This window comes from Lampetra fluviatilis, chromosome 51 (assembly GCF_964198595.1).
Source record: "Lampetra fluviatilis chromosome 51, kcLamFluv1.1, whole genome shotgun sequence".
NCBI lineage: Eukaryota > Metazoa > Chordata > Hyperoartia > Petromyzontiformes > Petromyzontidae > Lampetra > Lampetra fluviatilis.
Window position 1 is genome coordinate 2056775 of NC_136325.1, and position 27809 is coordinate 2084583.

Here is a 27809-nt window from a genome sequence, read left to right on the forward strand (position 1 = left end):
GCACGTGGCTGTTTTAACAAATATGATTACGATTATGGCATGCCACGGCTTGCAACTTCAACAAAAACTCGTTTCATCCATTAATAATATTAATTATTAATTGGCTGGGTGTATCTCAGGGGGTTCATAATGTCTATGTTATAGGCACTCAGCCAGCACTTCTTATATACTGTATTCAAGCCCTAGCTCTAGGGTTCTCTTTCTCTCAGGGGGCTCAAAATGCCTGTGTCAAAGACAAAGTCAGCGCCGATGAGATCCTTGTTTGGTGCTCGGTACATATATATGTATGTTGCACTTCTTTCCCACCTTACAAAGCCAAAAGTGCTCAATCGGAGGTGCAGGGGGAAGGACAAAAAACTAAACACAAAGAGCAGTTCTAAAGAAATGAGTTTTCAATCTAGACGCAATAGTGCATAGTTGCAATGGCTTCCTAATATCGGAAGGAAGAGCGTTCCAGACGGCCGCTGAAGTGCGTCTGAAAGTGTGCGATGCAGTGACCGTCTTTGGTCAATGGCGAGTTTTAGCCAGCTTTAATCACACTCCTGCGAGGGAGCTGGTAGGAACGTTGGGTTGCTCGGTCAATGGCCAGGGTCAACGGCGGCGTGGTGTATTCCGCAAATATGCCCGACTGAGGGCGGGCACAAGCTGGCGTGAGTAGGTTAAACGTTGAGTTTTATAAGGGCACCACGGGGTGAGCAGCCCCTCCCCACCCAGCCCCACCACTCCCACCCCCCACCCTCCCCACCCAGCCCCACCCCACCCTCCCCTCCCCACCCAGCCCCACCCTCCCCACCCACCCTGCCCCTCCCCACCCACCCTGCCCCTCCCTCCCCACCCAGCCCCTCCCTGCACGACGGACACAATAATCCCCTGTGGGCTGGTGTAACCAGGAGGTTCCTACCAGTATTAAGTCATGTTGTAGATGCTCTTCTAACTTCTCCATGGACTTTCCAGAAGCCATCAGGACTGTATCATCAGCAAAAAGGTTAATGTCAGTGCAGATTGGAGATGCATAGATTGTTGACAGAGAAAACAGGATAGGGCCAAGCAAATAACCCTGAGGAACTCCCTGAAGTAATGGGGATCCATTCAGAAGATGTATAATTTATGGAGACAATTTGGAATCGGTTAGATATGTAGTTGCCAATTCAGTTGATTGCACAATTTGAAAAAAATTGGCATTTTAGTTTTCAGTGTCAAATGCAAGTCGAGGAATAGGATGGCGCAATAACAACGAAATTCAAGACCGTTGAAGATTACGCCAAGAGTCTCGAGTATCGCAGAGGCTGTACAATATTTGTATCGAAAGCCAGATTGCTCAAAAGATCATGATGAGAGGGGAGAGGATTGAGATTGGGCAGTAATTGTTAGGGTCATCCGTTAACTCCACCGCTACGAGGGTGCACGAGACCAGTTTTCCGTTCAGGAGGGATGGATGTCTCAAGAAGGGGAGAGCTAAATATGCGGGCTATCGGTTTTGCAATGAAGCTCCCAACAAAGTGTAGGGCAAAAGCTGGCAGGCCATTGAAACCATCAGCAGAGGAAGGTTTTAGTGTGGAGAGCAAAGTTAAGACTGAACATTTCAAGATTGGTAGGAAATTAAAGTGCTGATTGGGGGGAGGGCGGATCAAATGGTGGGTGGATCAAATGGTGGGTGAATTGTGGTGTCACAAGGCTGGATATCTGCGTTGAAGATGTGGCCTGCAGATGCAAAGTGTGAGTTAAACCCATTTATATTGCCGTTTTATTATAAAGGCAAAAGCCTTGGCAGTACTCCTTCATATTCAGACGTTTTACAATAAATACTCTTATGGAATTTCTGAAAAGTTTGGGAAAGTGAAGGTGTTAGTTTGCCAAACGAATTCAGTGCAGCCTTTTGTTTTAGAACGTTATAATTGGCCCAGTTTGAGTCCAAACCCGTTTGCTTAGATAATGCAATGTCACACTGCATGAGATACAATGATAACATAAATTATAAAGTGAATATAAGCCAGAGCATCTGCCTCGGCAATAGCTTTTAGGGTCCAGAAGACTGCAGCAGGTGAAGTGAAAGGTCGGACAACATGCCAAAGACGCATTACAACCTAAAACATATCCGAGTACTATACAGCACAAAGTGTTACATTACACGGTCCTTCATTGGCACACAATGCTACTTTAGAAAGTATTGTTTTACTAAAACAACCATTTGAAGTGCTCCAACTGACTGTGGTGGGAACTCAACATTTCCAAGGCCGTGTCCAGTTCCTTAAAAAAAAAACATCCATTCACCACTCCTGACCAAGTGGCATCCACTGTACACCACAGCCAGACCAGTGATGAATAAACGTGATCTAATCACGTGGTGCCCTATTGACACTTCAACAAGTTAATCTTTATTTAAGTTTTATTTCAATACTGTCCTTGCAGAAACGTAATGTTAAGTACTACTTCCATAACCCCTAAAATTAACCACAAACTAACCCTGACCCCCGAAACCCTATGCATAACCTTCAAACCCCAAACTTCACACCAAAACACCTCATCTCTAATCCTAACCTAAGTATTTAACCCGAAAGGGAAAACCAAAATTAGGACGCATCCCTTAATGTTTCAATTGAAACCCAAGAAAGGACTGCGACTGGTCAAAACGGGTAAGCACAAGCTTGACTTCTGATTAAACACTAAATGTCGAAATTGACCCATATTAATCCGAATATTTATTTATACTGAGGAAATCCGATGAGCTACAAAGCTATTTTTGTAGATGTCCAGTAAGGGCGAGTAAGAACGTTACAACAGGACAATTTTTTTACAGTACTATAGTGTAAAATACAAGGTAAATAAATCACCCAAACACATGCAAAAAAACTAAATCATACCCATCCTACCAAGCAAAGCCCACTGAGGTATTAACTTATCTTACAGAAGCGACCTGGCCACAAATGACAGCTCAACAAAGTGGCCCATCAAAACTCACAGAAAGCTAAGTGGGGCTTAAGGGATTTGTTAAAAAAAAAAAGTTTCTTTTTTTTATTGAATTTTTTTAAAATATGAGGAATATTTTGTGTAAGGGCTGTGGTAGTACAAAATCTGGTCTGATTGGATAAATCATTGGATAAATAATTGGATAAATCTTCCGTGACAGTATTCACTTTCACGGCTTGGTCCAGGTCATACAATGAAATATCCACCTGTCACCACCCCCCTCACTGCTGCCGACGCGAAATGTACATCTCCAGGCCTTCTGCCAATCCACTGCTGGATGAGAACTTCCCCCACGAAGTGTGGATAGTGAGCGTTATCTGACCATACTTCACAATGCTAGTCAGTCCGGGTTGAAGGCAGAGACCACAAGACACGGAAACTAATCCCAGTACAGCAATCGCTTTGTTGCACTGCAAAGTGTTGTTCCCAACGTAGCACACAGCCCCACCGCCACCAATGACAACCTGTTTGTGCCTCTCATTATAAGCACTAATCAGGCTCTAGCCTGCTTACATTTTTGAGATCTTACCAGACCGGGCGCATTTCGGGTTAAGTTCAGTGCATCAATTCATTTCGGGTAAGGCTTATTTATCTAAAAACCTTTCTTACAATGATTTAGTCATAGGCTTCGTATGACACCCATTGCAAAATCACTCAGAACCCGCGTTATCAACAACTACCAAATTCAATCAGACGTTTCTCAACTTAATCCTCGTCATCCCAAGTTCTATCCACGGTTGGACGAAAGCCTTCCTCCCCATCACGGCATCGCAAAGGCAACGATCCCGTTTTAGTGTAAAATTCACTTGCAGCGAAACACCGCAAAACGTTAAATTTCGAGTTAAAGCTTTCGTGACTGCAGGGATTCATCTTCTTGGTTCTTTCGATAAAGTCACGTAGAAGGGAAATAATAAAATAATCAAAATAAAACATAATAAAATACAATTCTCACGACGTTTTATTGTTTTATTTTTATTATTTTATTATTTCCCTTCTACGTGACTTTACCGAAAGAACCAAGCAGAATCACCGCAAAACGGTCAGCAGGTCCGAAATTAATCTCTCAAGCCACTGCTGGGGCAAGGGGGGCCCTCCCATGGCGCGCGGACCACCCTGAACATTCAAACCATTTCCGCGGACCACCAAATGCAGTGTTTTTGTGGAGAATGTTCGATCTTAAAGAGTTCAGTGGGCTACTTCCCACGGCCTTGTGAACCACGGGGTTGGGCGAAACCGACTGCTGTACTTGGTCTACTTTTCCGGGTTGACCAGACGTCTTGGAAGCGTGCTAAACACTTCACTTCAATATATTTGCATTCGTTTAAAATGCGTTTCGTGTTTTATTTGATCTCAAGCGCTTGTCAACTGACCGCGACGGAGTCGAGTCCACGTCATCCTCAGCGTCGAAGAACTCCTCGTCAGCCGAGTCGCTGCCCGAGGCCATGGGGGGAGGCCGCTCAGGAAACACGTAAGGCTCCGCGGAGGCCTGCTGCGGCCTGCCCCGTCAAAGCGGGGGCTACCGTCACCTGTTGGCCCCGCAAGGCCGCAAAACCGAAGCAGCGGTCGCCCGGAGGCAGCGGCAATCGAACCGCTCCCGCGGCTTCACCCACAGCTGTCGCGCTTTGTAATTTAAACGCGAAGTTTGGAAATGTCTCGGGGCCGTCTCGGGCTTCGTCTGTGCGTTGATGTGTGGGCGAAGCGGGCTACGTCACGTGGCAGGCGTGGCCTGGTTATGGCGACGTCACGAGGAATCGATTGCCTCCACTAACAGCCCTGGAATGAAATGCGTGGTGTAGGAGGAATCGATTTGAGTCGTCGGATTTGAAAAGTTCTAAGGGACTTGGGCACATGGCTCTTAAACCTTTACTGCAGCCTTGCACCCCTTTAGTTCGCAATCGTTACAACATGTATAATGTTAATACGTAGGTCTGATGTGTTTCAGATGATTTACCTTCTTAAAAAAATCTAGCCACGTCTCACTACCCCCCCCCCCCCCCAGAAAGGGCACCCCAGGTTTAAAACCAATGGTCCAAGTAAATTTCTGCTCAAATGAAGCGGTGCTGATCTCTTATTTACAGTCCTGAGCCAGTGGTGGAAATGTCACGTTCGTGTGGCAGGGCGAGGACAACCACAGTTGACTTCACCACAACGTGGTATATCAATAATATCGATCTCGGAGGGGGAGGGGGTGGGATAATGAGCTGGGTCAACCTCAAAACAGGATTTGAACTCGCAACCTTCCAATTGCGAGCCACTCTACCGGTAATCGGCCACGAGGCCAGACTAATATACAGTTACTCAATGTATATAAAATATCGACGACAATTTGTAATCTGCAATCCCCAAAAATGCCATACGAGAAAAATTACTAAAGAGGGGAGCTCTGATGGTCTGCATATCTGAGACTTCCTATCGGCAAATGCATTAATAACATATTAATGTCGAAACAACACAACCCTGTGTGTATATTATATAAGTGTAAAGCCATCCTTGAGTGTGTGTCGTGTATGTGGGTTTTGCCGAAGTCATCATCACTGCCAGTCGTGGGTTCGATCTCGACCCTGATGCCTGTACATTTGGAGTTTGCATGTCTCTCCCCGTGGTCGCGTGTTTTTTTGCTCCGTGTTTTTCGTTTTTTTCCCTCCACATTTAGAAACATGCGCTTAGAGTATTTGGGCTGTTATAAATTTCCACGTGATAAGCCACTTCGTTGAGCTATCATTTGTGGTCAGCTCGCTTCTGAAAAAAAGAACTATATAGCTCAGTGGGCCTTACCTGGTCAAATAAATAAAGTTTTTAGTTTCATCCACTGCTGGAAGAATGTCACTCAGAGCAGTCAACAGCTGTTCACAATCCCAGGCGTGTGCCAGCAGTAGAATGTCCACATTTTCATGGCAAGGGTCACCACCCTGTAGGATGACCTGGCCGTGTAGATCATCAGCCAAATGTGAGCCTGTGTCATCAAGCGCTGGTCTCTGGGCGGTACGGAGGCGAATCTCAAACCGACGACGAAGGAACAGCAACGTCACACAATTCTGCACATGTGGCATTGTTTGTTGTACAGGTCAAACGGTCGTGTACTCTGCTCCCTTAAACATCCATGGGGGTTTTTTGTTGCTGTTCAAATTGTAGATTGTAAGTGGGATGGTTTCGGGAGCATGGGTTGGGCCACAGGGGGAGGCAGGAACGAATGCTGAGCGCGAGTTGGGAAATTATTAACGCCGAAAAAACATTATTTCTGCACAAAACTATTTTTTTTTACTTGTTGAGAGCCACCAGCGACGAGACATCTCAAAATGAACATTAAAGCCATCTTATCGCTGTGTCTGTTTCTCATTCTTCAATGTGTTCGTGCCAGAGGTGAGTGTCCAATCAATCGTTTGATTTGCCGATACACTTTAAATGGCTTTTGGTGGTTCAACGTGGCCGAGACAAAGGCTGAGCTCCTGGGCTTGAGTTCTGTCCTGAGTGCTGGATACGGCAGTCGCATTTGCAAATGTGATATAGAACTTTGATCATCACCTGTGTATCGATAGTTCACTGTTAATCTGGCATGTTATTGAGAGACTACTGCTGTGTTGTCTTGGTGCGGTCTGGAGCTGTTTTTGTTGTTTTGCTGCCTTGCCCAAGCGGGATAAATCGGACTTATATAATTTAGTTATTTTAATATTTACATTTAGTTACTTGCTTACCATCTCAATTTTGCACTCATATCGCGTGTTTTTATTTTTTGCTGTTGTAACTTACTAACCCGCCCGTACAGGACATCTATCAACAAGAGCTTCATAGCTTATCGGAATCTTCCAGTCTAAATATTTTGATTCTGATGTGCGTGCGTCTCACAGGGGCTTATAAGGGCCGGGTCAGAGATACTTGTGCAACATCGTTCAGAGCCTGGGTTTAAACCCTGGGGCTTAATGTATCTCTTTATTTACCAGGGGATTCATAATGGCCAGGTCAGAGAGACTGCGCCATCGCTGCGACGTTGTTGAACCAGGTCCTCAAAGTGAGAGCTTTGAAGATGGAAGCTTCATCGTGTTTTGGCACCACGAGGCCGATGGTGGTCTGACAATGTAACAGAGCAGCCACTGTGATTCGTGATTCATGTTCGGGTTAGGCTACATCGTCGGGTCTGAGCCAAGCCTCTTCAGATCATAACCTAGGACTTCCCGGGTTCTCACCTGAAGATACCTGACGGTGCTTGAAGCGGTTTCAAGCAAAGCGATCCAATCCAATCACTAAATGCGGTCATGAGAATAGTTCGACTCGTGACGAGCGAGCTGAAACGACATCGAAACTTTGTCAAAACCCTTGCGCAAGCTGCCCGTTAAATTTGAAGGGTTTCGCGACATGGATTCGGCCGGATAATTATGTGGGCCTAAACCAGATAATCTAATATGGATCCCAGTGCATTACTGGCTTCGAATGCCCTACGTGGTGGCGTGGGGCCCAATGCCGGATTATCCGAGTAGCACAAGTTAGCTACATATGTAGCTACGGGCCCCGCACGTTCAAGGGCCCCTCGCTAAACGCTTTCAATCTATTAATTCCGGTTCAGTGATTCTGCACGTGCTGTATTACTATAGTACTATACTGCCTTCAACTTTTATGAACGACTGGGTGTTTTAGGTTAGCGATTTGTCGTACTATCCGGCTGCATAGCAAATGAAAAAATGCGATAACTTTACTATGCAAGCAAAAAATTAATGTGTTTTTAAATGTACGTTTTTTGTTTATTTAGGGCCCCTTTATAAAATGATACAGGCCCCGCACGAGCTTAATCCGGCACTGTTGGGGTCGTCAATGTCCCCCCCCCCACCCAGTGTTCGTGTCGCGGCTGGAGGCGGCGTCCCTGCTCGCGCGGTCGCGCAGGGCCAATTCGCCCTTCAGCATGGAGGAGACGAAGCAGGGCTCACTGGAGAGAGAGTGCCGCGAGGAGACGTGCAACTTCGAGGAGGCCAGGGAGATCTTCGAAGATGATCAACGCACGGTCAGCGCTCGTTAAGTTAGCGTTGTTTAAACATAATTAATAAATTAGTCAATAATTTTGTCACGATGATGATGATGGTGGTGACAGTAGAATGTCAACTGGTAACGCACCGCTGCACAGTATTTGCTCACTCGAGTCGAGCGAGAGGACGATTCAAGAAGCACGAGGAACCACAGACGAGCAGGAAGGCAGCCACGTGGTGAGCCGCCAACGATTTGCCCAGGCTCTGTGGTCCCCTAGATGTTAAGGTGTTACGGGCCAATTGATGAAGCGTTTACACCGGAGCATCCAGAGAAACCCCACTCGATCCCATTCAAGCGAATAAGGTGAAGTCCACATTTCTGCTGTGTCGCCCTCTCCTGGCGAGCCAGGATTACGGCTCTTCGTCGACGCCCACGGAAAGGAAGTTTCGCGACATTTGTGCGGCGATCCAGCAAACCCCTCCTCGCTGCTGCTTCTTCCACAGTGCTGGATGTACAGGCCACGTGCAGCGTAGCCACCACCCGCTGGCTGCGGTCTTAGCCTCGGCAGCGACGAACCATGTGGCAGAGGTCGCAAACGGGTTTTGATTCCTTACCCGTACCTGTAACCGGCCGCACCAGGGTCGCAATCGGGTACCCATACCCTACCCGATACCCAGCTACCCGTACCCGGCCGGGTATCGGGTAGGGTACCAGTACCCGATTGCGACCTCTGGGATGAAGCCATGTTGCAGGCGCGGGTGGGTTGATCCTAGGAACTTGAATTGTGAGAAGAGACAAGACGTTGGGAAATGAGTGACAAACGGTGACTCACCAGTGACTCACGGTCTACCCGTACCCATACCCAGCCGCACCAGGGTCGCAAACGGGTACCCGTACCCGGCCGGTTACGGGTAGCCGGGTATCGGGTAGGGTACGGGTATCGGGTACCAGATTGCGACCTCTGCCCTGTGGGCGTTGTAGTCTCGGCCTGGGTATTGCCCTTCACCGTTCTTCTCTTCGTCGAGTCGACTTGTCGCAGTTTAATTGCCAGAAAGGGTCAAACCTATTCTTCTTTTTTCATACTTTGATTCTGGCAAAAAAAGGTCCAAATTTGTAGCCGATCACCCCGAGCTATAAATGCTCTGATGGCGGCATTGTCTTTGTGCTTTCGATTTAAAGCTTTCGTGATTCCAGGGATTGATATTCCTGGTTCTTTCGGTAAAGTCACGTAGAAGGGAAATAATAAAATAATAATTAAACATTAATCAAATACAATTATCACGACGTGTCGGCCACAACGCAAGCAGCCGTCCTCAGGTGAAGAAACAGAGCTGTCGGAAAGACAGCATCCTAATGAACACTGCTAAGCGTATTTTAAGCTGGGTGGGAGGAGGAGAGCGCCTTGACATTAGGACGCTGTCTTTCCGACAGCTCTGTTTCTTCACCTGAGGACGGCTGCTTGCATTGTGGCCGAAACGTCGTGAGAATTTTGCCATGTTTTATTTTTTATTATTTCCCTTCTACGTGACTTTACCGAAAGAACCAAGAAGATGTCTTTGTGCTGTTTTCGCCTTTTGGCGTTCTCTGATCTGACACTGGTGAGACGAGGCCCGAAAGAAGGCTGTCTCTGGTGTAGGCCAATCAGCTTCAAAGACAATGGCATATTTCATCAGAACATGCTTTGTTTGCATGTTCACCACAAGTACGTGCGGTTAATGCGATCTTGATTTTTACAAAAGGTTTATATTTGGAGTTTGAACATCTTCACACACCTGTTTTATTGCCAGAAGGGGTAACACCTATTCTTATGTTTTCAAAGTAAAACTCGTCGTTATTAAATGTTGGCGTGAAGCAGCTTTTAATTTAGGCAGCATTTTTTGTTTTATTTTATTCACAGGCTTAGTCTAGTTGATGTGATCCCGTGGAATTCTCGTCACGTCCCAGGCTATGGAGTTCCTGTGGTGCTCTTGGTCGAGTTGACGACAGCGGTCAAACATCTGTTCTTCGCCGAGTTAGGAAATTATGGTGTGAGGAGGGTGGAATTTCACCCAACTCCCAATATTCGCACAGTATCACCAAATAATTTGTCCGATGGGTTAACCCGGTCAAAAACCCAAGTCCGTAGTGTCATTCCAGTTTATCGTGTCTTTCACGGTAACATTGGCCTCGAAATTGGCATTTGGCTCCTGAAAAAATAAATTGCCATACCCAAGAATAGAATAGTGCATGTTGAGTCCGTGCAATCTTTTTAAACGCTCCCATGTCAGATGAAATGTCTATTGCAATGCTGCTGGAATGTCAAGCCAAGTTGAACATTAACCGCGCTCAATGCATTCATGGCTGTCCTTGCTCTTGTGTTCACAGAATGCATTTTGGACTCTATACATAAGTAAGTCCGCGTACTTTTATTCACAAGTAAAAATTACGTCTATTATCCTGCCCATGTTATCTCATGCCCTGCATGTTCCGTGTTTGTTGTTTCTCGTTGTAACTCCAAGCGTCTACCTCTCTGCTTATTTCAACGCACATTTGAGGTACAGTCAGTGCCGGATTAAGCTAGTGTGGGGCCTTTGTATATTGTGTTATGAAGGGGCCCTAAATTAAAAGAAACACGTAAATATTAAAACAGAAATGTTTAACTTGCATAGTAAAGTAATTGTAATTTTTCATTCGCTACACAGCCAGATAATACGACAAATCGCTAACCTAAAACACCCAGTCGTTCGTAAAAGTTGAAGGGCAGTATAGTACTGTAGTAATAGAGCAAGTGCAGAATCACCGAACCGGAATTGATAGCTTGAAAGCGTTTAGCGCGGGGCTCACAGACAACATAAATGAACCTGATGGCGGGACCGTGGGGTCCCGAATAAACGGAAGTCAAAATCGTAATGAATACATTTATTTTGGCGACTCCGTCCCACCGCGCACATAAACGCCGCGACCCACCAGAAATCAATCCTCTCGTTCTTCACCAAGCACCCGTCGTTGCCAAAATTGCCGTAGTCGTAAACAAAACGTTGAAACTTTGATTAGCGCATCGTGTAGAGCTCGTCGAGAGGAATAATTTGCCGTATCGTTCTCCTTCAACAGACATACAATGACGTCGCAACGCAGTTGATGCGAGAGCCGGGGGCTTATGGGACCCTGGGGTCCCGCCATAAGGTTCACTTGAAGTCACGATTTTAAGAAAGTGACGCCCTCTGAGCGCCTGCATTGCAAAAGCATCACTCGAGTAGTCAGATTGCATCGCTGTGAAAATACCAAACATCGTTATGATGAATCACAACTTAAAGCTTTCGTGACTGCAGGAATTCATATTTTTGGGTCTTTCGGTAAAGTCACGTAGATAGGTTCAAAGAAAATAACCAAAAAGAACAAAAAACTACGACGTTTCGTTTTTTTTTCTTGATGATTGCTTGTGTTGCGATCGAAACGTCGTTGTTTTTTTTGTAATTTTTTGTTCTTTGAACCTATCTACGTGACTTTACCGAAAGACCCAAGAATATCGTTATGATACATTGCTGCAGCTACTCGACTAATCGGTAACAGACAACGGATTACTCTTTAAATTCACCTTCCAAGCAGTGCGTCTGCCTGCCGATGTCCATGTAAATGTATGTCCGTCTCTATGTGTGTGCGCTCGCGGGAGCGCAGTGGGGAGCGGTCGTGTAGCGGTTAGCGCTACGAACCCGGCGACTCGTGTTCGATTCCCGCTCACGGCCAACACCAGTGAGAGCGATTTCTGAACCGTATAGATAAAAATAATTTAGTACTCGCAAAATACTTCATTTGCGAAACCACACAGAATTATCGCGACCCCCTTACTTGCAGTGGAACGCTCACTCGCTCGTGTGCCCTGCGCCGCGCTGGGGACAGCTGCCGCTGGGGGTGCCCTGGGGCTGGGCGCGCCTCGAGACGTAGCAGCGTGCTCGAGTGGTGGTGACCACCACGTTGACGTGTGACGCGTGTGCGTGTGTGCTGCCTTTGCTGTGCGTGTGCTGCGTGTGTGTTGTGCATGTGATGTATGTGCTGCGTGTGTGTGCTGTGTGTGCTGTGCATGTGATGTGTGTGCTGCGTGTGTGTGCTGTGCACGTGATGTGTGTGCTGCGTGTGTATGTGCTGCCTTTGCTGTGCGTGTGCTGCGGTGTGTGCTGTGCATGTGATGTGTGTGCTGCGTGTGTGTGCTGTGCGTGTGCTGCGTGTGCTGCTGTGTGTGCTGTGCACGTGACGTGTGTGCTGCGTGTGTGCTGCTGCTGCTGCTGTATTCGTGTCCCCCACTGCCAAAAGGGCCCAACCCGTGTTTGTCGAACCCGTGTCAGAACGGAGGCACGTGCCAGCACACGCACACCGTCTACATGTGCGTGTGCCCGCGGGGCTGGGAGGGCCGCGTGTGCTCTCAAGGTGAGGACGCTGCGAAGACGCAGACGGTACCTAAGCGTGCACGCTTGCTCGCTCGTTCGCTCTCGCCCTCCTCTCATTGCTATCGACGGGACCCTTTTCTTGCCCGTATTCAAAATGATGAGAAATAAAGAATTGGTTTTACCCATTTTTTTGGCAATAAAACAGGAATTGTATTAAGATGTTCAAGCACCAAATATATACATTTTGCAAGGAATCGAGTCTGCATTAACCACACACACTTGTGGCAAATATATCAAGGACACATCCCCCCAATAATCAAATATGCTCAAAATGTCCCCGCCAATATATTGCTATAAAATATTTGTAAAAATAATAATTGCGATGCTATGTAAATAAAAACAATTTTCTAAACATTGGCCACAATATCTGGACTTGTCTTCATAAAACAATGCATAGATTTCTGTTTTTATGATTGTGGTTATGGTTGTACTTTATATCTCTGCCATTACATAGAATGAAACAAGAAAATGTAAAAAAAGCAATGTAAAAAATACACTATTAGACATTCTTTAAAAAAATGAATAAAACGTCCATCCCATGTGTTAGTGCATTTTAAAAATAGTTGAGGCAGGAAATTCGTTTTCAAATTTAGATTTTTTTTTCTGGGGAGGGACTCCCAGACCCCCTGGAAGATTTGGTCCCCCCCCAATGTTTATTCCATGGCTACGGCCTGGTAATCTATGCATATTTGAAACCGATTGATTTCCTTGTGTCACCAGTGTTATGTGTGATTAATGCAGAATCGATGCCTTGCAAAATGTATCTATTTGGTGCTTGAACATCTTAACACAACTCCTGTTTTTATTATTACACGCTTTTATTTAACTCACTCTGTCTGTTGTATCCTCAACTCTGTCTGTTGTCGTATCCTCAAATCTTGTAACTCAATTTTAACCCACTTCCCAATGTGGTATCGGCTGCAAACTTGGTATACTTATGTCATACTGATGACAATACTATATTCTATCATAAAAAAAAAATATTTTTAAACAATCTTTTTTATATGTTGTGTTTCGGCTTGGCTCTAATTGTCCACGGTCAACTGACGGCTGTAAATCATCACGGTCCCTGACGTTATGGCAAGCTTCGGGGCCACTTCCTGGAGTCGTGGAGTTCTTCCATTACTAGCATGGTACATTTCATTAAAGCGTGTTTTTAAAAAAAAGTTTAAAAAAATATTACTTATTATGTTATTGCCAGAGAGGGTGAAGGGGACGGGGGAGCTATCACCAGAACCCCCCCCCCACCACCGCTGAAACCCCAAAAATTGGCATTTCATCGATGTATGCCACTTACCCATCGACCGGACGGTCACCGGATTGCACCCTTTCAGATGCGCTTCTGCGGCCGTCTGGAACACTCTTCCTTCCAATATTAGGACGACACTGGGAGCTATGCACTTTTAAATCATCAAGATTGACAAACACATTTCTTTAAAACTGCATTTGGTGTTTAGTTTGTCCTTCCCCCGCACCTCCAATTAGCGCGGATGGCTAAGTATGGTGCAAAAGAAGTTCAACGTAACATACGACCAATACGTCAACAATGTCACCTTGTCGCCGATTCAAGTCCCGATCCCACTTCTGGTATCGCGCTGCTGGTGCTGCTGCTGGTGCTGCTGCTGGTGCTGCTGCTGGTGCTGGTGGTGCTGCTGGTGCTGCTGGTGGTGCTGCTGCTGGTGCTGCTAGTGCTGCTGGTGGTGCTGCTGCTGGTGCTGCTGCTGCTTGTGCTGCTGCTGCTGGTGCTGCTGCTGGTGCTGCTGCTGGTGCTGATGCTGGTGCTGGTGCTGCTGCTGGTGCTGCTGCTGCTGGTGGTGCTGCTGCTGGTGGTGCTGCTGCTGGTGCTGCTGGTCCTGCTGCTTGTGCTGCTGCTGCTGCTGGTGCTGCTGCTGATGCTGGTGCTGGTGCTGCTGCTGGTGCTGCTGCTGCTGGTGCTGCTGGTGCTGCTGCTGGTGCTGCTGCTGGTGGTGTCAGCATCCCAGAATTCCACCCAGAACCGGGAGAACCCTGGCGAACAGAGTGGAACAACCAGGGCGTCCAGAACGAACACCTCATTCGTAGACTCAAGCGTCGCAACCTCGTGGCTTTGATTTCCCATGAAGACACCGGTGGTGGAACCATCAACCACATCGTAACATCTCCTTCATGAATGTAAAATCAAAGACACAAGCCACGGTCATGCGATTATGGCCATGAAAGCCCAACAATGTACCACACAGGATACCCACTGTGGTGTGCGATGCTTCAACGGAGAAAGAGGAACAGCGACACGACACGAACTCTCTCTCTGCTGAAGCCCTCTCGTGGTGGCCAGCAGCAGCAGACCTCGCCAATGGCATTAAGCAACTGAGCACATTGCCATAGACGAGAATTACAATTGAGATTGACATTTACCAGAGAAAAATACGTTGGATATGTTTTTTATTTATTACCGTCGCGTCCTATGAGAAAATAATAAAACACCCTGACATTTCGGGATCATTGTACTGTACAGTACAACGGTTGATGTATGTTGAACTTATTTCGCACCGTACGTAGCCAACCATGCTAATCATAGGCGCAGGGGAAGGAAAACACAATAAACACAAAAATCAGTTCTACAGTTTTCTAAATTTAAAAGTGCATAGCTCCAGTGGCTTCCTAATAGCAGAAGGAAGAGCGTTCCAGACGGCCGCAGACGCGCATCTGAAAGTGCCCGACGCGTTCACCCTTCTTTGTTCGACGGCCAACCAAAAGCCGCGGCTGCTGCGAGGACGACAGAAATAACTCCACGACGAGACCGGCGAGGAGGTGTCGATGGAATGGTCGGGCGGCTACAACGCTGCCTTGATGTCGCGTGCGCCTCTTGCCCCGCTGTCGCTCCTCCCTCTGCCCCAGAGGTGAGCACCGGTCAGTCGTGCAAGGTGAACAACGGCCGGTGTGACCACTACTGCGAAGAGGAGGAGGCGGCGGCTGGGGGAGGGCGCAGAGGGGCGGTGTGCAGCTGTGCGCCCGGATATCATCTCGCCAGGAACAGGCGATCCTGCATGGCCACGGGTAATGGAATCATCCATCATCATCATCATCGTCAACATCGTCAACATCGTCGTCATCAACGCTGAACATTCACACTGCGCCTCCCATGCGGTACGGTAAAGCCCCGGTTTATGTCGGGGATGCGTTCCTGAGAGGTGCGGCGACGGATATCGAAACAACTTAAAATCTAAGCGGTTTGAAGGGTAGCGGTGGGTAGTGGTGAAGGCCGAGAGGCAACGGATAACGAGAGGACGGACCGCGATGCTGTCAGCGACGCGAGACGTGGGGTTGGGTGGCGGTATTCATAATAAAGTGACGCATTAGCGAAACGACGTACGAAAGGAGGTTAGTCGTACACCGGAGATTTCGCTGTACCAAGTCGAGGCGCTCGGGAGGGGAGGGGGGGGGCCCGGCTGGCAGCTCTTCCAGGAACCGGCCGAACATTCCACGAGGCTCCCTTGCTGCGCCTTTTACTCACGTCGGGTTCGTCGGCTCCGACTCAGCGGCGACGTCGTCTCCAAGTTGCCACGATGACCGCGAGTCCTGCGGCGGTGGCCTTTGTGCAGCACCGACCACCGTGGAGACGCAGCCGATGAAATCACGCTCGTGTGCCGGTCGCGTCGACGATTATGCTACTGGTTGTGGTGGTGGTGGTGACGGACGAACGAATCGATCGCGTTTGTGCCACCGCAGAAGCGTTCCCGTGTGGCCGTACCGTCTCGCCCAAGTCCGAGATTCTCATGGGAAACTCCTCCGAGGCTGCTACTGACGTCCCGACGCCCAGCTCTCACGCTGCCAACGTCAACAGCAGCAGCATTATCGGCGACGACTCTGAGCCTCAAGCCTCGTTCGGACAATCGAACCACAGAGGGCGCGTCGTGGGAGGCAAGGAGTGTCCGCGCGGGCAGTGTCCCTGGCAGGTGAGGTCGTCATGGTGACTAGGAGATGTTAACTTCCTCGCCTGGTACGCAGGAGGTCGTAGATTTGATCCCAACCCTGACGCCTGCTGTATATATGGAATGTGCGCGTCTCTCTCCCAGTGGTCACGTGGATTGTTCTGTGGGTCCTCCGGTTTTTCCCCTCCGCATTGAGAATGAACATCACGCGATTCGATTATTTGGTGGCTGCGAGAGATTTCCACGCGATAAGTCACTTCGTTGAGCTCTCATTTGTGATGGTCAGGTCGCTTATGAAAACGCGCTACAGAGTATCTGAGTGGGCCTTACACCTGGTGACACCGTGCAGGCCAGACGTAAAGGCGCAGCCCCGCAACTGCTTCTCGCGCCACTGCTGGAGGAAGGGGCCTACACGAGGGGGAGCTCCAGACGGCTCGTTCGAGACTCTAAAGGAGTGGTTCTTCACCGTTACTGCAACCTTGCACCCCTATGGTTCTCAATAGTATTTTTTTTTTAAATAAAAACACAGGTTTCTACTTACGGGCCCGTGCTTAATTTATTATTTTCGATGATTTACGGCGTGAGAAAATCTGGTCATGTCCCACACCCCCAGAAAGGGTGACTCGCACCCCCAGGAGGTCTGTGCACCCCCAGGTTCAGAACCACTGCAGGAGAGGTTACTCCGGCCCAATTCATCCACTCTGATGTATTGGAAGAGGTGGGAGTTTTCACGTTTTTACAACCACCACATGCTGCTGCTGATGATGATGCCGCCGATGATGCGAGACCATGAACAATTCCTCTCTTTGCAGGTGCTGATTAGCCGCAAGGGAGCACCCGTGTGTGGAGGAACCCTTCTCAGCCCCCAGTGGATCCTGACAGCCGCGCACTGCACCATATACGAGACCAAGAACCTTCGAATATTAGCTGGCAAGTTGAACACCCGTCGTCATCAGTCTTGGTGGCAGCACAGGGCAGACAACGATGACTGGGTGTGGTTGTTTCTGGCCTACCCCGTTAGCCCCCAAATGCGCAGTCCACACTTTCATGTGTGTCTCGCTAAGAGCGTCACCGGCCTGATAAAGGCTGCATGGTGCATCGTTGGTCTCTTTGTACGTAGACTGCGTGTGTGTGTGTGTATGTGTGTGTGTGTGTATATGTGTGTGTATATGTGTGTGTATATGTGTGTGTATATGTTTACCAACACGCTCTTCCGGCATCGGCGCATCCACACAACATCATGGATGCATGCCGGGTCCAAGCAAGAACATCTGCTGGACTACGTAGTGACGGACCAGCGGATGCGAGCCCATGTCCTTGACACCAGGACCTACCGTGGAGCTGATCTGCCCTCTGACCATCGACTAGTCATCTGTAAGATGCGCCTGCCATTCTTCCACTCCGGTGGTGGGTGTACACCCAGGATCCCATTCCAACCAAAAGTGGCCTGGTCTAAGTTAGCTGATGAAAGTTGCAAGCGAGAATTTCATCATCGCTTGCAGCTGGGGTTGGCATCGTCCCCCACTCCACCTGATGTCGAGGGTAAATGGGCGAGGTTTAAGACTGTGACTCATGCAGCTGCAATGGCTGCTTTGGGTACGCGGTCCAGACCTCCCCGGGAACCCTGGCTGACGGAGGAGGTGTTCAGGTTAATTGAGAAAAAGCGACAGGCCCACTCTCATCGCCTACAGCATCCCACGTCAGAGAATGAGGAGGTTTACCGCAGCCTTCGCTCGGAGGTTCGGAGAGCCGTAAGGCGCTGTAAGGATGGGTGGTGGTCGCGGGTTGCTGAGGAGATGGAGTCTGCCTCAGTGGCCCGCGATCACAAATCACTATTTAACTCCATCAAAAAAGTAACCTGCAGCGCCACACCTATTACCATCATTAGAGGAAAAAACGGTGATCCAATCTCCGACCCCCAGGAACAGGTTTGCAGATTTGCTGAGCATTTCTGTGAGGTCCTGGGGGAGGGAAAATCTCTCAGCCAGGAAAACATCATGGCACAAAGTGGGGATAACCCTGCTGAGGCTGCGGTGCCTCAAATATTGGAAGAGGTCACCCCCTGTGAGTGGCTGGCTGAGGTACCGGCTGTTGAGGAAGTACTGAGGGCGATCCGGAGTCTGAGACCAGGGAAGGCACCGGGCAGAGATGATCTCCCAGGCGAAATGCTGAGGGAGGGTGGCGTTTGTGCACAGACTGCCCTATATGACATCATAACAACAGTCTGGACCACTGGACGGGTTCCGCAGGACTGGAAGGATGCCCTGGTGGTCCCCCTCTTTAAGAAGGGGGACCGCACAGACTGTAACAACTACAGGGGCATCTCACTCCTCAGTGTGCCGGGTAAGGTCCTGGCAAGGATTATTCAACATCGCCTTGCTAGGCATGCTGAGGAGAGGCTTGCGGAGCCCCAATGTGGTTTCAGGAAAGGGCGGTCCTGCACAGATGCCATATTTTCTGTCCGTCTGCTACAGCAGAGGTGTAGGGAATTCCAAAAAGACCTACATCTCTGCTTTATTGACCTGGTCAAGGCCTATGATACCATCAGTAGGACTGGGCTCTGGGTTGTTCTTCGTGCTTTCGGAGTCCCTGACCCTCTGCTCACGATCATTAAGGACCTTCATGATGGTGAGCGGGCCCGGGTAAAACTACGTGGCCGGGAGTCGGAGCCTTTCCCTGTACACCTTGGGGTGCGACAGGGATGTCCTCTGGCTCCCACATTATTTAACATCTATTTCGACTGCGTAGTTCGTGAAGCCTTCAATAGCTGTACCGGGGGAATTACCATTTGGTACAGATATAATGGGAGGCTGATCGACGCCCGGGTGCGATCAAGGGATGGCTCCCTATTGGTCAACCACGTTATGTATGCCGATGATTTGGTAATAGCTGCTCATTCAGAAGAGGAGTTGGAGACGCTGCTGCTGAGGCTGGAGTGTGCCACTAAGAGGTGGGGCCTTACCATCAGCCCCACCAAAACTAAGCACCTGCCTGGGTATTTTGTACCATCGGGCACTCCGCCCCCACAACTCCCAATCGGTGATGGGGCAGTTGTGGAGAGAGTAGAGAGTTTCCCATACCTGGGCAGTGTGCTCATGACCAGCTCCAGTTTATCAGCAGAGGTCTCACTCCGAATCAGTCGAGCGGCAATATCTTTTCATCGGTTGCGTAACGCTGTGTGGAAGCTACCTGGTCTGTCGCTCCGCACGAAGCTTCAGGTCTTCTCGGCCACGGTCATTCCCTCCCTTCTCTACGCTTGCGAAACGTGGACCCCCCTAGTGGAGCATCTTCGCCGGTTGGAAACATTTAGGCTGGCCTGCCTACGATCCATCCTGGGTTTGACCAGGCTGGATTGTGTGAGGAGCTCACAAGTCCTTGAAAGATCTGGGCAAAGTCCCATCAGTGAGCTCCTCCGGCAGGCAAGGCTGCGTTGGCTGGGTCATGTAGCCCGCATGCCCAGCCACCGCATGCCTAAACAGCTTTTGTTCGGCCGGATCGAGGGGGCTAAACGGGCGCGGCACGGGCTAGAGAAGAGATGGAGTGATGTGGTACAGGAGGACGTGGAGCTGAGTGGACTTGCCGATGACTGGTACCAGCGGTGTCAAGATCGGCCTCAGTGGAGGAGGCTCGTGAAGGACGCTACTGGGCAGTTGGAGGCAGTCGCCCTCCAACAACAACGGAGGGCGGAGGAGCGACGCTCACAACAACGAGCGGAGCGCCGGGTGGCTAAAGCACAGCAAGTTGGCACAGTAGGGGGCACAGGTGGTGCATCAGCCAGTCATCTCGGTCATCTCGGTCAGTCGACCCGTGGCACCTGGGTCTGCCCCGTGACCTCCTGCCAGCGGGCGTTCGACACTTCACGTGGCCTCAAGGTGCACATGGCCTGGCACAAGCGTCGTGGTGACGTCACCGCCACTTAGTGGCGAATGGCGGTTGTTGTTGTTGTGTATATGTGTGTGTGTATATGTGTGTGTGTATATGTGTGTGTGTATCTCACTCCTCAGTGTGCCGGGAAAGGTCCTGGCAAGGATTATTCAACATCGCCTTGCTAGGCACGCTGAGGAGAGGCTTACGGAGCCCCAATGCGGTTTCAGGAAAGGGCGGTGCTGCACAGATGCCATATTTTCTGTCCGTCTGCTACAGCAGAGGTATAGGGAATTCCAACAAGACCTACATCTCTGCTTTATTGACCTGGTCAAGGCCTATGATACCATCAGTAGGCCTGGGCTCTGGGCTGTTCTTCGTGCTTTCGGAGTCCCTGACCCTCTGCTCACGATCATTAAGGACTTTCATGATGGTGAGCGGGCCCGGGTAAATCTACGTGGCCGGGAGTCAGAGCCTTTCCCTGTACACCTTGGGGTGCGACAGGGATGTCCGCTGGCTCCCACATGATTTAACATCTATTTTGACCACGTAGTTCGTGAAGCCTTCAATAGCTGTACCGGGGGAATTTCCATTTGGTACAGATATAATGGGAGGCTGATCGACGCCCGGGTGCGATCAAGGGATGGCTCCCTATTGGTCAACCACGTTATGTATGCCGATGATTTGGTAATAGCTGCTCATTCAGAAGAGGAGTTGGAGACGCTGCTGCTGAGACTGGAGCGTGCCACTAAGAGGTGGGGCCTTACCATCAGCCCCACCAAAACTAAGCACCTGCCTGGGTATTTTGTGCCATCGGACACTCCACCCCCACAACTCCCAATCGGTGATGGGGCAGTAGTGGAGAGAGTGGAGAGTTTCCCATACCTGGGCAGTGTGCTTATGACCGGCTCCAGTTTAACAGCAGAGGTCTCACTCCGAATCAGTCGAGCGGCAATATATTTTCATCGGTTGCGTAACGCTGTGTGGAAGCTACCTGGTCTGTCGCTCCGCACGAAGCTTCAGGTCTTCTCGGCCACGGTCATTCCCTCCCTTCTCTACGCTTGCGAAACGTGCACCCCCCTAATGGAGCATCTTCGTCGCTTGGAATATTTAGGCTGGCCTGCCTACGATCCATCCTGTGTTTAACCAGGCTGGATTGTGTGAGGAGCTCACAAATCCTTGAAAGATCTGGGCAAAGTCCCATCGGTGAGCTCCTCCGGCAGGCAAGGCTGCGTTGGCTGGGTCATGTAGCCCGCATGCCCAGCCACCGCATGCCTAAACAGCTTTTGTTCGGCCGGCTAGAGAAGAGATGGAGTGATGTGGTACAGGAGGACGTGGAGCTGAGTGGACTTGCCGATGACTGGTACCAGCGGTGTCAAGATCGGCCTCAGTGGAGGAGGCTCGTGAAGGACGCTACTGGGCAGTTGGAGGCAGTTGCCCTCCAACAACAACGGAGGGCGGAGGAGCGACGCTCACAACAACGAGCGGAGCGCCGGGTGGCTAAAGCACAGCAAGTTGGCACAGTAGGGGGCACAGGTGGTGCATCAGCCAGTCATCTCGGTCATCTCGGTCAGTCGACCCGTGGCACCTGCTGGGTCTGCCCCGTGACCTCCTGCCAGCGGGCGTTCGACACTTCACGTGGCCTCAAGGTGCACTTGGCCTGGCACAAGCGTCGTGGTGACGTCACCGCCACTTAGTGGCGAATGGCGGTTGTTGTTGTTGTATATGTGTGTGTATATGTGTGTGTGTATGTGTGTGTGTATGTGTGTGTGTATGTGTGTGTGTATATGTGTGTGTATATGTGTTTGTGCGTATCGTCGTGTGTGTGTGCATATAGGGAGCGTTGGCGAAGCGGTTTAGGGCGCTGTGCTACGAACCCGGCGACCCGAGTTCGATTCCCGCGCACGGCCAACACCAATGAAGATTATCTGAACCCGGTCCTGGGCCTCGCCTAGGTCGACTCAGCCTCAAATGAGTACCTGGCGCAATGTGTAAACATGGCCACATGGGAGACAAAATGCGGCCGGGGGTTGGTGCTGAGCAACCGTGCGCCGTTACAGCGTTCATAGGTGCTCGCTATTTGTCTTTGTTTGCATTGTCTCCCAGGGGAGCACAATGTGGACGAGGTGGAAGGCTCGGAGCAGGAGCTCGGCATCCTCCGAATCGTCGACCACCCCAGCTTCAACATCAAGCTCTCCTACGACAATGACATCTCGCTCATCCAGCTGAGCCGCCCGATCCAGTTCACGAGATACGCGCTGCCCATCTGCCTGCCCAACCAGCGGTTCGTCAGGGTGAGCGACGCCAAGAACTCCGTAGCTGTTAGAAATCGCCTGACGTTTCGCCCCCCCCCCCCCCCCCCATCCTGCACACGTGTCCCCACCCAGTACGACTGTTTGTGCCTGACCAGATCTACGACACTTCCCTGCCATGTTCTCGTCCCAACCCCGAAGTTGCTAACACCTATCCACATGTGTTGAACTTCATTCGCACCGTACGTAGCCAACCGTGCTAATCGGAGATGCGGGGGAAGAACAACAAACTAAACACTAAGAGCAGTTCCAAAAAAATCGAGTTTTCAATTTAGATGTAAAACTGCATAGCTCCAGTGGCTTCCTAATATCGGAAGAGCGTTCCAGACGGCCGCCAAAGAGCATCTGAAGGCATGAGATGCGGCGTTCGATGGTTACCCAAAAGCCGCTGCTACTGCGTGATGGTTGATGCTCCTTGTCGAGATCGGCGAGGCGTTGGGGCTTCATTTGTGGCAAGCACTTTGTGTGTAATGAGTGCGACCTGGTAATGCACTCGTTCGGCAACCGGTGCAACACTCGCACGCCGTGTTCCCGTCGCTTCTCCCGTCCCGCTACCAAGTTCCCAGCGTGACGCGTGTCGTCGTGGTCCATCGTCGTTGTCGCTTGTCGTGCGATCGCGCTCAGGGGGTGCTGCGCTCCGTGGTGGCGGGGACGGTGAGCGGATGGGGCAAGCTGAACGAGTTCGGGCCGGCAGCGGGGATCCTGCAGCGCTTGGAGGTGAGAGCCGTGCACACGCGCACTGCTCCACTCGAATCAACCTCCCCTGTACATTGAACAGCGCTGTCCATAGACTCGACACTGCCTGCAGACTCAACTCTGCCCGTAGAATTACACTGCCCATAGACTCAATACTGCCCATAGATTCACACTTCCCATAGATTCAACACTGCCCATAGACTCAACACTACCCATAGACTCAACGCTGCCCATAAATTCAACACTGCCCATAGACTCAACACTACCCATAGATTCAACACTGCCCATAGACTCAACACTGCCCATAGACTCAACGCTGCCCACTCACAACTTCCCATAGACTCGACACTGCCTGCAGACTGAACGCTGCCCATAGATTCACACTTCCCATAGATTCAACACTGCCCATAGATTTCGATTTAAAGCTTTCGTGACTGCAGGGATTCATCTTCTTGGTTCTTTCGGTAAAGTCATGTAGAAGGGAAATAATAAAATAATAAAAATAAAACAATAAAATAATTATCACGACGTTTCGGCCACAACGCAAGCAGCCGTCCTCAGGTGAAGAACATTTTAGTGTTTTATTTTTATTATTGTATTATTTCCCTTCTACGTGACTTTACCGAAAGAACCAAGAAGATAAATCAATGCCCATAGACTCAACGCTGCCCATAGCCTCAACACTGCCCCTTTACATAAAGAAGACCCCCTCCGTAACCTCCTTCTGTTCCTGTCAAAGCCTCACCTCTTCTTCCTTTGGCCATTCCCTTCCTCCTCCCACCCCTCGCCCCTCCACTCCATCCTGTCCCTCCCCTATAGCCCTTCCGTGACCCCCCCCCCCCCCCGTGTGCCCTTCTCTGTTGTGGTCACTCATTTCTCGACCTTCACACGCCTCTTACCATACTAATCACTCTATTTCCATTACCGCCTTTTTAAAACCACGTCAAGCGGCTTGAGCTAAGGCGCTCTCTAAATGAATGTAAAATAATGAGCGAGTGAGTGAATGAGCGTACGAGCGAATGAGCGAGCAAACGATTGTCTGATTTGGGCTGCGGGCCAGGTGCCATACGTCGACGATGAGCAATGCCGCGCCGCTATGGGCAGCAAAGTCATCACGGCCAACATGTTCTGTGCCGGCTACGAGACGGGCGGCCAGGACTCGTGCAGCGGAGACAGTGGAGGGCCCCACGCCACGCGATACGGCAGCACCTGGTTCCTCACCGGGGTGGTGAGAAGCACACCTCGCCCTCCGCTCACCTTCCGCTCGCCCACCACCTCACCCACCACCTCACCCACCATCTCGCCCACCGCTCACCCACCACCTCGCCCACCACCTCACCCACCACCTCACCCACCACCCCGCCCTCCGCTCACCTTCCGCTCACCCACCACCTCACCCACCACCTCACCCACCACCTCGCCCACCACCTCGCCCACCACCTCGCCCACCACCTCGCCCACCACCTCACCCACCACCTCACCCACCACCCCGCCCTCCGCTCACCTTCCGCTCACCCACCACCTCGCCCACCTCTCACCTTCCGCTCACCCACCACCTCACCCTCCCCTCACCAAACGTTTGATTGTATTCAGCGTCACTTGCACAGGTCCTCACAACGCATGACAGAACATAGTGCCGAGAAGAGGTTTATGAACCTCCTTATGATTTTAACATATTTAAAACCTACAATGTTATTACATCTTAATCTAAGTCAGAATTTTCTATACAAATAAAGACCTTAATCTGTATGTACGTCTCAAAAACCTCTAGGGTACTTTAAATTGATTGGTCCACACCAGAGACAGCTCAAGGACAATGCATACATTATCTGTGTTTTTGTTTGACCGCAGGTATTGTGGTTAATGTAAACATGATTCCTTGTTAAAAGGTTGCAGTTTTGTTGCCAGAAAAAAAACATTATTATATTTTGGTACCGGCAAAGGAGGCTTCATGATGTAAATTGTCTGTAGAATGTTCCATTCCAGGTGAAGTGTTGGTGAGGCAGTGTCTAACCAGGACTGGTACATCAGCGTTAAATCCTTGTTGGACCAAATCTTCAATGATTGCAATGGTGTCAGGCACAGGAACTTTGGTAAACAAAGATACCACATCGAAACTGACAAGCAACTCACCTGGAGATAGTGAGATGTCCTTAATTGATGATATCAAGTGAGCTGAGTTAAGTACAGCTGAGGTGGTCTTACGAGTGAATGGCTGCAAGGTCTCAAGACAGAAATCGGGAAAGTTTGTAGGTGGGTGAGCCAATGGTGGAGACGGTAGAGCGGAGTGGTGTGCCTTCTTTATGGATTTTTGGTAAGACAAAGTCTGGGTGGTCTAGCAGCCGAGGGTTTTAAGGCAAGGGGCTTGGTTGGTTCGATTAAAGATGTCGAATCAGTGATGTTGGTTTTCATAACCAGGCGGTTGGTAGGATCTCTATTGCTTTTGGTATAGCTGCCATTATTAAGTAGGTCCTGAATTTTGTTATTGTATGTGGGTTTGTCCAAGATGACAGTGGCTTTGCCCTTGTCGGCTGAGAGGATGACTGTCATTTCTATTTTTAGTTGAGAGTTCAAGGCGCTCATCCTTGCTGATGTTGCTAATAGGTGTCTTAGCGTTTTTGAGGATTGCAGCGATTTACGATCTTGTCACGTCTGCAGCAATGTGTCCCAAACCCTTAAGGGCTACGTCGACCTGGGCAATGATATCATCAACTGGGATGTGTTTAGGGGTGACTGCAAAATTCAGCCCTTTAGTTAAAACTGATTTTAGGCTATCGGAAATTGGGTTGTTGCTCTGATAACAATCTTGTCACCATCTAACTTTTTAGTGTCTGGATCCGGCTTCTTCTTGGAGAGGTTGAACTTGGAACTTAGGTTATCTTTGCATTTAGCTGACATTGAGGCAGCTGAAGAGGCTGTCATGTTATCTACATGTTCAAATCGGAGCAGTCTTATTCTCTCTGAGATCAGGGCTAGGCTGGCCCTGAAAAACATCCGTTTAGCATTAGAAGTGACAGCAGCAGATGTGAGTGTGAAGGCGATCGGTATTACCTTGGTGTCGTGGCATCTCTTCAGAAAAGTGAGCCACTCGATCAGATGAGCCTTCTTGTCTCGAAGTTTGTTGAAAGATCTAATAGTTGTGTGGAAACCCTCCCCGTAGAGGCGGTTACATCTTGACTTAAAGCTTTCGTGCCTGCAGCAATTACGCAAAAGGCACAGACGGAGGGGGTGTGCGAGGGAACACGGACCTGGGTGGGTGGGGGACCGAGCAGACTCTGCCCACTGAGTCCCTGTAGCAGACGTTCTGGGGACAAGCGGGTTGGTGCGATGGCGCTGCCGCTGCTGCCTCCGTCCATCGCGAGGGGGGGGGGGGGGGAGCAGCTGTCCAGACTTTGCATGCGCCGCAGTGAAGCTACTGAGCGTTTCAGGATGTCGGAAACAACGAGAACACGCGTCGCTAAAGTTGGCAGCAGCATTAGTGTCGGCCGGGGGTCCCCATTGTGTAACGGTACAAGCCCTCTCCATATACGGGGCTCCCGGAGGCACGTGGCAGCAACTACATCGACTCGCGTAGATAGAGACCGAGAGACGGAGTGAGACGGACAGCGACAGAGACAGAAAGAGTGAATGACAAATGCAGGGACAGATACAGGGAGACATGGACACAGGAATACATGGAGACGAGAGAGGCAAGGAGGCGAGACAGAAACACACAGACATGGCTCGTACGTCAGCTCTTCCTTGCAAAGCAGCCTCCAGGTCTCTCTCCTGCTTCTAAATAACGATCACCGAGTGTTGTTGCGGTCGTTGATGTGGTTGTCGTTGATGTGGTTGTCGTTGATGTGGTTGCCGTTGATGTGGTTGTCGTTGATGTGGTTGTGGTGGTTGTCGTTGTCGTTGCTGTGCAGGTGAGCTGGGGGAAAGGGTGCGCGCGTGAAGGGAAGTTTGGAGTTTACACCAAAGTGCTCAACTACCTCGACTGGATTGCGCAAACGATGGCGGAGACAGAGAGTCACACGCTTCCAGAGCCCGCACAGCACTAACACCACCCCCATCACCACTAACCCCCATCGCCACTACAGCCCCATCATCACCATCACCCCCCATCACCACCCCCATCATCACCCCCCATCACAACTGCCATCACCACCATCATCACCGTCACCCCCCATCACAACTGCCATCACCACTACCCCCCCCATCATCATCACCACCACCCCCCCCCCCCATGACCCATATCGAGATCGCGCTCCCCCAAATCTGTCACGAGGGACACAGCCGGCAGGCACAGGGGCCGTGCTGCACGGGAGGGGAGCTGTCCAAACCGGGCCGGGATGTGAACGATGGAATAAAGAGGTTGGACGATCGTCGCCGTGTTACGACGTCGTGGCACATCACAGCAGGTAGTCATTTGAGGCTGAGTCGACCTAGCAGAGGCCCAGGACTGGTGGTGTTGGCCGTCAGCGGGAATTGAACTCGGGTCACCAGGTTCGTAACAGCCATATGATCCATCGCCCGGTTTATCTCACTCGCATTACAATAACCGTTCTCATCTCTTTCATCTTGCTCAGCTCCCATCTCTCGTGTGTTCAGCTTCTTTCGCACCCTTAAGTAGCCAACTGCTCTAATCAGAGGTGCAGGGGGAATGACAACAAACTAATCAACAAAAAGTGTATCTCAAGAAA

General features: G+C 50.1%; 2 protein-coding genes across 3 annotated transcripts in view; one reads left to right on the forward strand and one right to left on the reverse strand.

The window, feature by feature from the left end:
• The window catches only part of WDR44 (WD repeat domain 44), a 53992-nt gene extending 49283 nt beyond the window's left edge, over positions 1-4709 (reverse strand). For both annotated transcript variants that reach the window (XM_078878520.1, XM_078878519.1), the window contains exon 1: positions 4338-4709. In XM_078878520.1, the coding sequence (XP_078734646.1) occupies positions 4338-4411 (74 nt within the window). In that variant the 5' untranslated portion in view covers positions 4412-4709. The remainder of the gene's footprint in view (positions 1-4337) is intronic.
• Positions 4710-6263: 1554 nt separating this feature from the next.
• LOC144948749 (coagulation factor X-like) lies at positions 6264-27167 on the forward strand. Its single transcript, XM_078878397.1, has 11 exons — positions 6264-6327; positions 7791-7957; positions 10285-10309; positions 12208-12321; positions 15219-15377; positions 16050-16276; positions 17065-17182; positions 22223-22410; positions 23053-23145; positions 24185-24352; positions 27033-27167. The coding sequence occupies exons 1-11, from the start codon at positions 6264-6266 to the stop codon at positions 27165-27167; spliced, it is 1458 nt and encodes a 485-aa protein (XP_078734523.1).
• Positions 27168-27809: the final 642 nt, after the last annotated feature.